The sequence below is a fragment of the Rhea americana genome, unplaced genomic scaffold (assembly GCF_003343005.1).
Source record: "Rhea americana isolate MKP2758 unplaced genomic scaffold, rheAme1 scaffold_12, whole genome shotgun sequence".
NCBI lineage: Eukaryota > Metazoa > Chordata > Aves > Rheiformes > Rheidae > Rhea > Rhea americana.
The window spans coordinates 6,457,942-6,471,941 of record NW_028185261.1 but is presented as its reverse complement, the minus strand read 5'-3'; the positions used below and the strand labels follow the sequence as shown (position 1 = coordinate 6,471,941).

General features: G+C 43.7%; 1 protein-coding gene across 1 annotated transcript; it reads right to left on the bottom strand.

The window, feature by feature from the left end:
* Positions 1-1,503: 1,503 nt before the first annotated feature.
* Positions 1,504-11,606, bottom strand: CHRNA1 (cholinergic receptor nicotinic alpha 1 subunit). The gene is made up of 9 exons (XM_085322757.1): positions 11,466-11,606; positions 8,981-9,126; positions 8,797-8,841; positions 8,225-8,334; positions 7,373-7,568; positions 6,712-6,949; positions 5,358-5,581; positions 3,834-4,073; positions 1,504-1,890 (listed from the first exon to the last, which is right to left on the bottom strand). The coding sequence occupies exons 1-9, from the start codon at positions 11,533-11,535 to the stop codon at positions 1,759-1,761; spliced, it is 1,401 nt and encodes a 466-aa protein (XP_085178883.1). The 5' UTR covers positions 11,536-11,606; the 3' UTR covers positions 1,504-1,758.
* Between the last annotated feature and the right edge of the window lie 2,394 nt (positions 11,607-14,000).

Here is a 14,000-nt window from a genome sequence, read left to right as displayed (position 1 = left end):
AGCGAACGCTATGCGGTGCATCTCGGCAGCCACTGAACTGCTACCCAAGTGYCTGATCTGCCCCGCAGAGCGGTGCGGACGCCTGTCCGCTGCAGACACRACACACTCCTGCAGAGCATTAACGTAATACGAGTTATTTAATCAAACTCACAGCAAGCTGTTTACACATCTCCCTGTTAGCTTGAACAACTAGCTTGAAAAGATGCGTAACTTGTATCGGTTGCCCACCTCTCCCTATTCACTTTGGAGAAGAACAGGCAGCAGCGGTTTTATTTCAATATTGTATTATTAAAACAAATGTAGGCTTTGTCTGTGTTGAATATTTACTKAAAACCTGACAGTATCAAAGGTCTTTGGGCAAAAGTAGCAATGCTCCRTTTTGCCACGAGAGCGAGCTGCTGCTCAACATTTCGCTCCAGCTTGGTTAGGCAGCTGGGAGACGGGGGCAGGGGGCTCTGTCATTTTGACATGCAAGTAAAACCGAGCTCCACCGCTCCCCTCGCAATGCTCTTCACAAGGCTGCATCTTGCTCAGTGGTCATCACACCATTCAGCAGGGCTGGAAACAATTTTTAAGGAGCAACAGGAGATGATYGTGCTCAGGGTGTCACACCGAGCATCCCCAAAACTTGAAACTGCCCCTGTTACTAGGCTCTCAGAAAGGAGAGTGGAAGCCAACTTTCCAAGAGCAGCTAAGGCTGAAGCGGGGAGATGATCTGATGGGTACACCCTTTCCACACCGTGGCTTAAACATTTCCCTTAGGGTGCTATTGTAGAACATGTGTGATATCTGGAAATCCTAAGCATTAATAAGTAATGATTCGGGGGCTTTTTATAATGGATGTTAGGAGGCAAAGATAAGAGGACAGCTACTGCAGCAGAATCACGCAGATGCCTGTGCTAGACCTCCGCCAGGAGCCCTTGCCTTTTGGCGGGCAGCAGGCTCAGGGGTGACTGCAGGGATGACCAAGATCCAGGAGCTTCTGTAACTGCCTCTAGGAGATACGCTCTTGCACGCCGAGATGCAATATACTCCCTGACTGCAGGTTATTTGGGTGGTCACAGAGCAGGGCTGACTGACACTGCAGGGTGAAACARCCTCTTCTGCTAAAGTGTTTTACCATGGGACTTCATAGCAGAAAATACCTGTGTGGCCCAGCCAGCTGAATCAGGATTCTTCTCCCACTGTCTAGGAAGAATATTCCCTCCTCTTTGCTGGGCCAAGAGCTTCTACAGGCACAAGTGCATATCAGAGCCAGTCATGTCAGATTTGTCCATGAAAATTAAGTGCTYAACCATGGAGTTTGAGATATTTCTGCTGGTTGTTACAAGAAGAGTCATCTGAGACATTTCCAATACATAAACCACAGAGTAGATATCGAAAGCAGCTTGAAATCTAAAGTTAGATACAGATTTAAAGCTCAGCTAAAGCGTATTATGCTATTGATATCACTAGAATTGTATCTGTGGGTTACAAAGTCAAACAATCTTAGTAACACATCAGAGTCTTCAATAATTGGTAAAATGGATCAAAACCTGGTTTACAGCCATCCTGTCTACCAGTGACATAATGGTTTCTTTTTTGGCAGTGAAAAGTCACTAAGAAGCAGCTTGGAAGTGCTAAGTATGGAACCTTTCATTTTATTATCCTCATTCCCAGTGGGAACTGATTCCTGTCTGCGAAACTTCCAGTGGCTGGCCAGGTTTTGATGGTCATGTCAGATGCTGGCCAGGGCAGCAAATGGTTTCAGTTTGATGTTCATCCCTGCTGATTTAATTCAATAAGACGACCAGCAAATACAGCTAATGTTCCAATAATGCAAACTAGCATAAACACACCAAGGAGAAGATGATCAATCACCATTGCCACAAACTTCCATTCTTCTGCAGCCTGGGAAAGAAAGAAAGGAGATGGTTGCAACCTCTACAGAAYTATGTTTCTTATGGGCATTTTTATAGTTTACTGTCTTGAACAATGGAAAGGTTCTTTCTTAGTTCTATTATTATGCAAAAAACCCCACCTCATTTTCTTTTCAAAACCRGATTAATGGTTAAGAAAGCCTAAGCTACCTAGATATACAAGTTTCAAGACTATACTGTTCAAAGACCCAGACAATTTGGTGAACAGCTACCTTTAAAAAGAAATTATAGAAAGCTTAATATTTAGTTGAATTGATTCCTGTCAAAAGAGAGCTTAAAGTAGAAAGCAAAATGCTTATTTTGACCCAAATGGCTTTTGTTTTTTTTTTAATTGCTTTTTCATTCTTGTGGGATAGCTGAGCAACTCTTAATTTAGCTGTAGTCCTTGCTTTCAACACCTAGGGGTACATGCTAAGGTCTGGGACCGCCTTTTCCCCTTGGGAACATTTGCATCGAGACACAATGCAAACTGCTGGCTCYGAGACAGCATTTTCACTGGGTAGTTTATGTGGAAACCTGGTACCTTGAGAAAGAGCACAGTGCACCGTACTAAGTGCAGGGCTCGGAGTACGGGATTATCACCTTGTAATTCTGCCTTAATGAGTAACACGTCTGGGCCTCAGCCTCCCTCTACTTTGCCTTAGTTGCCCCACCGGCAGGAGAGGCTGTTGCGAGTTATCTAGAGGGCACTGTGGTAATCAAGTACCATGTTAGGTGGCTCATAAGTGAATGCAGTGAACCCTCAGCCTTCAGAAGCCACAACCTTCAGTTTATTTTGGGAATTTGACTTTTGAAGCCTTCTGGAAGTGATATCAGTGGTGCCTAGATGACACAAGCAGCTGAGCTCCACTTCTGTAGGGAGCACTGGCCAGTAAACTGGGGAACCTCCTTGTAAGTATAGAAGGAACCAAAGTACAAGAGACCCTGAAACCAAGCCAGCCTCGCTGGAGGTAWCGTTAGCTGCAGAAAGGCATTGGAATCAGCCAGAACACAGACCAGAGCCAGAATTTTTTCATGTGCTCCTGGAATTTGGTCACAGGAACAAACACTGTGGTGTCAAGTTTTTCTCTGTGAAAGAAAGGCCTCTTTTTCCAAGAACACAGGACAAAATACTGTCCCAGAGAATCCTCTCTACCCTCAGGCTAGCCGTTGCTGCTAGACATCTGCATCTCAGCGGGACATGTCTGGCATCATTTAAAAAGGTGAACTCCTGATATCGAATTATCCATTCAAAAGCTGTGTGAGCGGCAATACTGAAATAGAAAAGGAGGTTGATTGTGTTGAGCATGCTAGGGGGAGGCAGAGCTAGGTTTTCCTGGGGAGCACTGCCATATGTGGCTGTACAGGCATTTATCCTCATTTTGGCTTGCAACATGGAAAAAGTCAGTAATCAGAGTAGCTCGCGACATGCTCCACTTGCAAGGACTACTTGTAGCGTTCCGTAATGAAATAAAACCTTAGTGAAACTAGTCAGTCACTTTTAAGAATTCTCAAATAAAACTACTTCTGCCGAGTTTGGAATTGGGCTTGCCTCCTGGCTTTCGAAAAGAAACAGAGGATTGCTGACTACATGCTGAGGGTGGCCTGAATGCAACGTATTAGGAATGTGTTTTGGAGCTTTACTAAGGTTCTTGAAACTGCTTTAGCTAGTCACAGGCACTCCATCTCTACAGCTTCGGATATCATATTTAGAAAAATACAACAATGCGACTTTTGATTTTTTTYCCACAATTCAATTGCCATCTGTGACTATTATCTGTCACTCCTTATTGACTGCACCAAGGGGAGAAGACTGTCCCTAGTTAAAGCCAAAACTCTATCTGGAGTGTTTTTGTGAGAAGTTGATATTTTGCCAAAAAATAAGATGTAACTGTTTAAAAGCAAGAAATGAATCATGCACAAAAAATGCCTTACGTTATTGGATTCTTGGTCTGATTTCATCGTTTCCGCAATATATTTGATTCCCTCTATAGCACTTTTCACATCTGGGTTTTTGGTAAGGGGGGAGTAGAAGTTGACAGGCATAGGACCTGGTTTCCCAGAAATTTCAGAAATATCAATATCTTCTGCAAAAATATTTTTGTCTTGTTTATCCCTGGACGGTCGTTTCATTGTAGAGAAAAACATGATGTTTGGGATTGTGTCAATAAAGATCTGAAAACAGAGAGACAGAAGAAGGAAGCCTCCGTCTGGAGAGGCAGATCTCCTCTGGCAGATGCAGCTGCGCGGTAGACCACRGCGAGGATCCCAAGCACCAGCCGCCTCCCACCCGGATCTGCCAGCGATTCCGGCTCGGAGCTCGCCACAACGCCTGCCTCACTCGCACCGCGTCCTTCGTAAGTCTCGCGGTGGGCTGAATCACCCACAGGCCTGTCGCATGTTTTCTGGGAGCGATTTCACGCTGCCGCCTGGCCAGCATCTCCACGGGAAGCGGCGTGCYGCATCCCAGCCCCTCGGCTGCTGCGAGCGGGCATCCCGGGATCAACCCTGGACAATTTGGAACATGCTGCTTGCGAATTCAGCTCGAAGAATGGACTCCAAAGGATCGCTTTTGGCTGCTTACGCTTGACTTTGCTGTTGTAAAAGTGTCTGTTACGCGTGCGTGTGTGGTTCACAGCACCTTCCCTTAGAGTAGCGGAGGCTTGTCCCCCAGACCAAGTCTGTGTGCAGCGTTTGCCTTTAAAAGTGTCTCCTCTGCAGATTTTTTTATGCTGCAGAGTGAATCTGKTGTAAATTTTAACCTTGAAAGTATGGTTACGAATCTGTGAAACAATCTCCTATTCATGTCAGGCTTTAATATGAACAGAGGCARGCCTAAAAAAAGGAAAGAATAGCTGAATTGCCCCTCTTTGGTCCTGTCTCCCTGGCAAAGACCCTGTAATGACACASCTCCAGTTTCCCTACAGCTCATGATTGCCATTTACTAGTGGGTGAGGACCTCCTCACTTCCCAGGGCCTGCGAAGTAACAGGATTTAATGGAAAAGCACAGAGAAGGTCGCGGCTCCTGCCTAGCTGTGTTTTGAAAAACGGGAAGCTGAACCCAGGTCTGCCGGGTGGCTCTGGTGCTCTGCGCTCAGTCAGGCTGATGAACTCGGCCGCTGCCCGGCAGGGGAGTCAGGCAATCTGGTGGAGAGCCACATCAGAAACATGGGCCACATGCACTCAGACTAATTTCTTTTCCCTGTACCTTCAGCTGCCCCTGTGTTTTGCCTCATCTCCCGCAAGGCTCTACCCCAGTGGGCAATTTTGGTAAGTAAAGGAGCAACCTGGTGGCCTTGCTGACCTGACACACAGCTAAACACTAGTTCTTGTGCCTAGAGAGGTTTAATGTGATGTATCTGCCTCGCCGATTCTTGCAGGCTTTTATTAGAAAGCCTGCCCATGAAACGTGCAGTGCTCCGTGGAAAAGGGGAAACGCGCAAAGCCGTACAGCTCACCTTCCTGACCCACGGCGGCATGGTGTGGGTACTTGGAGAGCGGTGGTGGGTGTTGATGACAATGACCGTAATGATGATTGAAGCGATGACGAACACCATGGTAAACAACATGTATTTGCCTATCAGAGGCACTGCACTGGACGTAGAAGGAATCAGTTCCACAATGACCAGAAGGAACACGGTCAGAGACAGCAAAACAGAGATGCTGAGAGTCATTTTCTCCCCTGTCATAAAACAAAAAAAAACAAAAACAAAAACAAAAACAAAAACAAAACCTCAGTGCTGTTCATATCATTCTGTGCAGATATGATGTGGATGATGGCTGTTCATAGATGCACATTTGTGTACATCTGGAATGCCATTTTCTCTCCTAGTGTCCAAAGCAAGTAGCTAGATTGGCCAAACATGAGAGCCTGAGATATGATCAGCTCCAGCATAAAGGTTAAAAAAAAAAAAAAAAAATCACCCAGCGTGGCTAGTTTGAGAGCCAGGTGATGAGTGCAGAGAGCTTACTTGCTGGGATCACTGCATGGGCAGTGGATTTTGAACAACGAGATGTATGCCTCTGATCGATGCTTGCTCTTGGAGCCARTCTCCTGCAGGCTCATTTGCCTTGCTCTCTGGCAGACTCACGCTGGGCTGAGTGGGCAGACATATTCATATCTGACACCCGAGCTTAGATTTGAGATCTTCCAGYGAGATAGGATGTCAAAACCAAACTATAAAATATGATTCACACATCTATCATCTATCCAGTTGCACTTTATGTACTTTTTGGTGGAAAAGGAAAGTAAGTCTTTCAATGAATGAGCTTAAAGGCAGATTCCCAATACAAAGCAAAAACGAATGCAACACTGGAAGTGGCTGCAGGGAGAAAGTTCTTTTCTCCAGTAGAGAGCTGCTCAGGAGGGACATACAGGAGGTCAGAACTTACTGTTTGTACTGAATGAGCTAACGCGTGAAAACAGAAGAACAAGCTCTGATGCAGTGCCTTAGTTACTTGTATTTGCTCACTTACTGTGTGACCTGCTGACATACTGAATACCCAAATGACAAGATTTAAAAATCCACTAGCCAAATCTCGATTTCACAGAAGTTGACTGGATAGTTAGTCAGTGAGTTCCACGGGAAATCAGCCCAGTTTATCTAGATAGCAGGGCTTTCTGTTTCCAGAGCCTTYTCTTTATTTACAGAATATTTAGAGCTAGTATTGCAAGCTGAAATGTTTGATTTTTAGTAAATGCTGAGCATCTCCTGCCCTTGGATTTGGCTGGGGATTTCAAATACCCAGAATTTCTCAGCAACTCGTTAGAAGAACAGTTTCTATGGCATCAAAATGAATAAATTCACATACCTGAATCTGTGGGTAGATAAAAAACTAACCCAGTTAGAAACGAGAAGAGCAGACAAGGAATGATGACATTCACAATAAAGTAGAGAGGCAAGCGCTGCATGAGGAAGTGATATGTAATATCCAGGTAGGGGGTATCAGGGCAGCAAGCGTAGTACACCCAGTGCTTCCAGCCTCGGTAATCCTTCATCACCCACTCGCCACTCTCCATGAAGTTACTCAGATCTGGACGATCACTCTCCTGACATCAAAAATACAAATTCATAATATTAGATATTCTGAAAAAAATCATAACTTGGTATTCACCTGGGAACAGTGTGCTCAATAATCCAAGCATTTCATGCATTTTTGTGAGCAAACCAACCATTCTCATCTACGTTATTTTGCTTTAGAATATTGTCCTTTACACAGAATTCAACTAAGTATTTTACAGAAAGGATAGTCATCTAAAGAGAAAGACTAATGAAATATCTAGARATAGAGGACATCCCTGAGGAGACAAGGAGAGAGTCCTTGTAAATGGAAAATCATGAGCAGAAAGAACCACCCCACAGAAAAGTAAGAAAAACAAAAGGGGTAGTAAAATAAGAAGATATTCTATATGAAACCCTAAAAGTATATCCAGGTCCTTGCTGCTTTCCCCAATWACAAAATTATTGCTTACCGGGTTGATAACAACCATTGTACCATCATACGTCCAAGTGCCCAACTTCATACTACAGTTCTGCTGGTCAAATGGAAAGTATGTGACTATAATTTCACAGTAACTTTTGAAAATAGCTGGTGGTGTCCAGGTGATCAGGCCTGTATGTTCTAAAAGAACTTTGGTGTATTTAACAATAGCAAAATCACCATCTGCACTGCAAAAGGAGAAAGGGCGTTAGCAGCAGTAYGGACAGCATGATTAACATCATCACAACAGAGGGTTATCAGAAGGAGTTACGGAGAGAAAAGGACAACTGGGCACAGGGGTCATACTGAGGTAACTGGCTAGAGCATTTGACTAACTTAATGCAAAACCGAGGAGCCAAATTTAGACCGGTCGTCAGGCTGCAAAGGCAGCTGATGTTTTCARTAGGTGGACCTGTTATCTTTTCTGTATTGACCTGCTGTTACTATCTTAGTGCTCTCGACACCTGCAGTCCCTTGATCTGCCCTCTTTGCTAATCAAGCGATTTCCTTCTTGATTGATTGTCCAGGCTTAAACCGCAAAGAATTTATCTGAGTGTGGATCACCTCATCTCCACAGCGCCATCAGGCTCCCTCATGGAAAAAATTGGTCTGAGGCATGCTGTGTACTGGCCCAAATGAAGTCTAGCTGTCCCGGGAAAGCACTCCTATCCCTACTCAGCTCTGAGCTCTGGAACTGGGGAGGAGGGTTGCTCTGGGACAAGATTAAGGAATAGATGGTGGGAAAACAGCCCCTGATGGCTGCTCTCTGTCCCCTAGTTCAGGTCATGCGACTGGCACTGGGGCAGAGCTATGCCATCCTTCCCAACCAGTTAGCGCTCCTTACTTGTTGTAAAGAACAAGGTCTGGGCGCCAAATATCATCGGATGGGATACGGATTTTTTTCACACCGCCATATTCTTCTGGATTCCATCTTAGGTTGACATCTGTCCATTGCTAAAGAGGAAACATTTTAACCAATAAGAAGGYATTCCAATATGGTTGGAAGTAGTTTTAATATTTCCTGGAAATAATTAACTCTTTTTTGGGGGAGATTTGTAGATAAGCATAAACACATGCTATGGGCCTCCTAGGTAGTATTTTACATTAATTTAAATTTTGGCTAAAAAACAAACGAACAAACAAAAATATCCAAAATCCTTAATCCCAAATAAGTATACAATAAGTTTACTGTTTGAAATGACATCCTAGAAAGAACATTCAAATGCAAAATTCCTTTGTGATGGATCTCAGTGTTCAGTGGACTTTGTTCTTAAGACTCCAGAATGAAGAAAAACTCTGTTAACTGAACCCTCTGTCCAAGATGCCTCTGGAATCATAACAGATCAGTGCATTCCTGGCTGTGTCCACTGCATTTATTTAAATTGGAATGAAGTGGTTAGCAGTATTTAGAGTTACCTGTTTCAGACGTACATTCGTTGTTACAATCTGATTTACTTCATCCTTAAAAAAAAAAGAAAAGGGAAAAAAAGGAGAAAGTAGCAGCACACATCAGGATTAGGGGAGAAATATTGTTTCCTGAGAAAATGACACTCTTTGGTGATATCATGTAAACTAGCAGTTGAACATGTTCATACTGTACCACGTTAATAAGCTGAATAAGCTGCAGCCCGACAGTGACGACAACCGCATCCCGATGGTCTTCCACTGGGCGCACCACCTTGTTGTAGTCCCTGAACAAGTCTTCAACGAGGCGCGTCTCGTGTTCGAAGCACAGGGYCGGCCCAGCTGCAGAAGGGCAGCGGTGGTGTCAGCGAGGTGCGACGGGGTGCACGCTACCGCGCTGCCAGTCCGGCACGGGTCCAAAGCAAAGGCCGTCGATGCAGCCACTGCAGATCGGCGCTGGAACCCTTTGTGCGACCCCTCTCTTATTTCACATGTGCATTACAAACCCACTCAGCAGGGGTGGTTGCCTATATCTGATCTGGAGGCGTATTGAGGCAATAAGAGTCTCCAACCAGGAGATCAACAAAAATTAATAACCCTGACTGTCAATGTTCAAAATGAGCATTAGGAAACTTCCCGAGGGTCTCTCAGCCTGCAACTACAGTTACATTCAAAATTTCTGGTCATTTATAAAAAGAAAAGACTCATAGTCAGGGATTTTCAGCATTGTCCTCTCCACCTTCAATGCCATGGTCCTACCTATAGCATTAACACTGAAGAAGAGACAACCAGAAATTCAGTCACTCAGGTGAGTGACCACCCATACTGGTTTTCTCATCTGCAGTCTAAGCAGAGCAGTAGCTTCTGCTCATGATGGGTTGTGCTTATGATGAGAAAGACAGAAGCAACAATATGTTCTTATATTTTTATTTCCTGTTCTCCCTCAACCACTGATCCATTTTTTGTTTTACTTATTTCTCAGCTGCAAATGAGACTGCATAAACATCATCCATTTCAGGCCCAAGGTGAAGACAAAAACCAGCTTTCCTTTCAAACAACARATTATTCTCACTTCCTGTTTGTCAAATCTATTATTCTTATTTCATTTTCATTTCATTTTCTTATCCCACATCTTTTCTATCAGCTGATGTGTATGGGAACAAATATATGTTTAAGAGAAAAWTTCTTTGTTTTTTTAGGGCATCTCACGCCTCATTTTTGTGAAGATCCCGTTTCACACTCCAGTTCTCCGCAGGAAAGGCTCTSAACCTGTCCCTGGAGACAGCTGCACACATATTACTCAGCTTGACCCGGCAGTGGTATATAACAGACCCCCTTTAAGAGCCCCTGTAAGTAGGATGTCATGAGTGAACATGGCAAGTAGCAGCTTTGACGGGGTGCAGCTTTAGCGATGTATGCTATCATTCACCCCACGGGCGAGAGCTTAGATGTCTACTTCACGGAAAAATATACAAGCCACATTTCCAGACAACCCCTTGCAGAACAATTTGTGAGACCAAGCAGTCACATCAAGTGTACAGATTATAGCTCCTTCACTGTTACAAGGGAATAAAGCAAATAAAAGTGARGGTTAGGGTGATTATTTTTTTGTACCCCTTCTTAATAGCAGTAAGAGGGAACAGGGACCAGCAGCTTTTGCTTTCCGAGACTGCTCCTTCCAGCGGCTGGAATTAGTTTCCACACAAGCAAAGCTAGCCCAGGAGCAAGCATTTCTGCAAAGCCCATACTTGCCCTTTTTTCTTCTTAGCTTGAATCCCAAGCCATTGAAGTTGCAGGAATTTTGCTACTGGCTCCAAAATAAGCCAGGATTTCCCCTTGCTTYCTAACTGACTCTTCATCAGATCCTTTCCTATAGTTGAACTGGGATGCCAAGGATTTTGTCTCATCCTCTTCCTGTCATTAGGTGGTATTAAAATACTTGGAAGTCATTGAGAGAAAGTGTACATAYACTCCGCCACAGCCAAGCATTGCTCACCTTCGCTGCCAGGGAGGCTGGTTTGGGAGGGGACAGCTTTCAGTTGGTAAACTATGGTCACAGCGTCATATCTAAGTTAAGCATTTTATAATGTCTTATTAATCCCATTAAAATCCTTCACACTGTTACCTTCTACTGTATCTTGGCAGAAATTTAGTGCACTTCTTGAATTTCATGGAAATTTTTTAGGATCACAAAATACTTACTTTTCTAACAGACGGTTTAAAAGGACTTCTAAGTTCAATCCTGGCACAACACATGCAACTRCCAATCAATTCTGCTTCCTTGCCAATAGTCCCACAACTTAATGAAAATACTTGTTATGAAATGTTACGTTTCAGTCCATGTTCGCTAGAATCCTCAGGATGCATTTTGAAATAAATTTAGCACTAGAGCATGGCAAAAAGAGGACAAACAAACAGGGAAAAGCAATTAAACACAAAAGCATCCCACTTGCAGATATTTGGTGTTTAAAGATRCAAATATTTTTAGCTTTGCCAATGCACTCCAAACCTCTCATTTAAAAGAGTCTCTATATATTTTTTCCTCATGAGTTCATAAAACCATCCTCAGAACATGTTCCCGGAGTGCATATTTGTTCATATTGACATATACACAAAGTCACGGTCCTACACATTACGAAAGGAAAAAAAAACACTTCGAGGCAATCCCTAAGCACATTTACCTGAGAAGAACAGCAGCAGGAGAACAGAATGGACCTTCATCATCTGAGCRCTCTCTTGCTTCGGTCGCATAGATTGAGGAATGCACGAAGTGCCTACGAGCTTTGCGGAGCCTCTCTAAAGAGGAGGGCTGTGCCGCTTCCTGCCAGTGTGCTGGCAAAATATAACTGCCGAGGTATTGGTTTACACCACCTGCTTTTTTGGGAATGACAGCTGAGAGCCACTGCATCAGTTTAGAAATGGGAGCACTCTATTTTCATGGTCAAGTATCTGCTCCAGTTTACAGAAGGTCATTTTTTCTAAGTGGTAATGTCTTTTGCAATTGAAATAAATAAAAGCACGAAAGGATTACCTGTAGAGTAACTGAAAATCTCGGTGAGATCACTCAAAACGTTCCCAAAGTGAACACACAACGCTGCGTGTTACCTTCTTTGACCCGAGTAACTTGCCAGATCTAGGATTTTGTTTCTTCCTGGGGAAAACTGATCACAGGCAGTTATTGCTCTGACACATTCTCCCCATTGTATGGACTGCGCTCTGGGAATTAAGATGCTGTAGAAGAAGAACATGAGATAGTTCCCTGTGCCGTCATGGATTTATGAAAAGTCGCTGAAAAAGTCAGTAAATGTGTCAAAAATGTATTTTCTTAAATCTACCTGGATTTTCAGAAGGTACTTTACAGAACCCTCCCTTGAAGACTCTTAGCAAAACTAAGGTGCCATGGGGTAAGAAGGYAAACCTTCCCTTAGAGAGCTGTGGACTTACTGAATTACAGAAGGCAAATGGTAGGAATAAGCGATTGAATTCTGTAGTAGTGGATTCCCACAGGACATGCTAGTGCCTGTTCATTGTCATCACAAATCATCTGGGAAAAGGGTGAAGAGTGAGATGCTTGCTGATGATACTAAGTTACTCAGGCTAGCAAGGAAAAGGGCCGACTACGAGTAGTTGTATACATGAGTTGTTTACTGATATCACTCAGGAGCAAAATTGTTAGGTACAGTGCAAGGGTCAGCTCAGTGCTCGGTAGTASTGGGGAAAAAAGGCAAGCCAATTAGTTACTAGGGAAGGAGACCAAGCAAACAGGAAAGCTGATGTCACTGGAAATCCAAGGTATCTGAGTACTATTTGCAGTTCTGGTCCTCTGATTTCAAAAGACTTGGAGAGGACACAGAAGAAAGTGACAAGGACATCAAAGCTCTGGATTGAGCCTCACGCCCGGAACAATTTGATAGGGTGCAACTCCAGCCTGGAGGAGAAACCAGGGAGAGAAGGGGCTCTGGGGGGTCTGCAGGATCCTGAATGGCCTGGAGAAGGTAGGTTTTCGATTTGTTCACTGTTTCAATATGAAAAGTAGAGGGCATCAAGTGAGATATAGAGCGGCCAGGCTTGAATCGAGCCACTTCTTCGTGCAGTACTTCTTAAATTGTGGAACTGTGCTACAGGAATTTATGGTTGCCAGAAATTTGTGTGTATTCAGAAAAATCAGTTTGATAAATTCATCTCATGCTATTCAATACAAAAGAAAAAATATTCCAGAGTCCCGCAGTCCCAAGTTAGAGGAGGCTGGGATAGTGTCCTGAGGAAATACTGCCAMATGCTTGCCCTGTTCTTGTACTTTTCCCTAGGCACCTGCTGGGCAGAGATGGGACATTGGACTAGATGCCCTGACACAACCAATCCTATGTAGTGTTCCAAACTTTTTTCAGAAAACATTATTGATAAAAAGCTTTGCCTCTGCTTGGCACCAGATGTACTTTCTATTTCTTTTGAGATTCTTTTGTGCTTTCTGTGAGTTTCTTTGTGTGTTTTTTTTTTCTGGATATTTTTGTCTGTTTTCAGTCAATTCCTCCATTAACTTAGCATCTGACCTCTACATTTACATTTATCCTTCAGTAAAAACTCTTTATGCGTAATTCTGGCTTTATTTCTAACTGGCCTTGTTGGTGGCTTGTGTTTTAGTCACTGACTCCTATTGTTTCAGCTATCGTATTTCCAAAAAAAATGGTTGACTGCTTCCAACCTTTATCCTGGTGGCGGGCAGCTGTTGTGCCCACTATAGCTACAATTGCAGGGAGGCATCACAGCAATGCTGAAAATGCATCTCTGCATCCTCACGAGGTCTGTCAAAGCGTTCTTTGCACACCCAAGGCAGGACTGGCAGCTTCAGTCCTAAACAGATGTAGGAGAAGTTTTACCATAGTCTTAGGAAAACTATAGCTCTTGAGAAACACAAATTTCTATCATTTCAGAGTCTAGCTGTTTGGAATCAGCAGGATGTAGAGTTTGTAAGACCCTCAGAGAATCTGTACAATCGCCATGGGTTATTTCTCCTGTTGCTGGGCTGACCTAGAACAGACCCCTTAAGCTGAGAGCCAGCTACATTTTACTGGCAGGAAGTCAGAGGTCTGCATTCAGAGAGGCAGGAGCRAATATTTGGAGAAAGCCTTTGGGGAGCTACAATCTGACTGCAAGGCATGTTTGCTGGTGGAGATACAAGACTATTTCCCTCAGAGAGAGGGGGGGAAAAAAAAAAA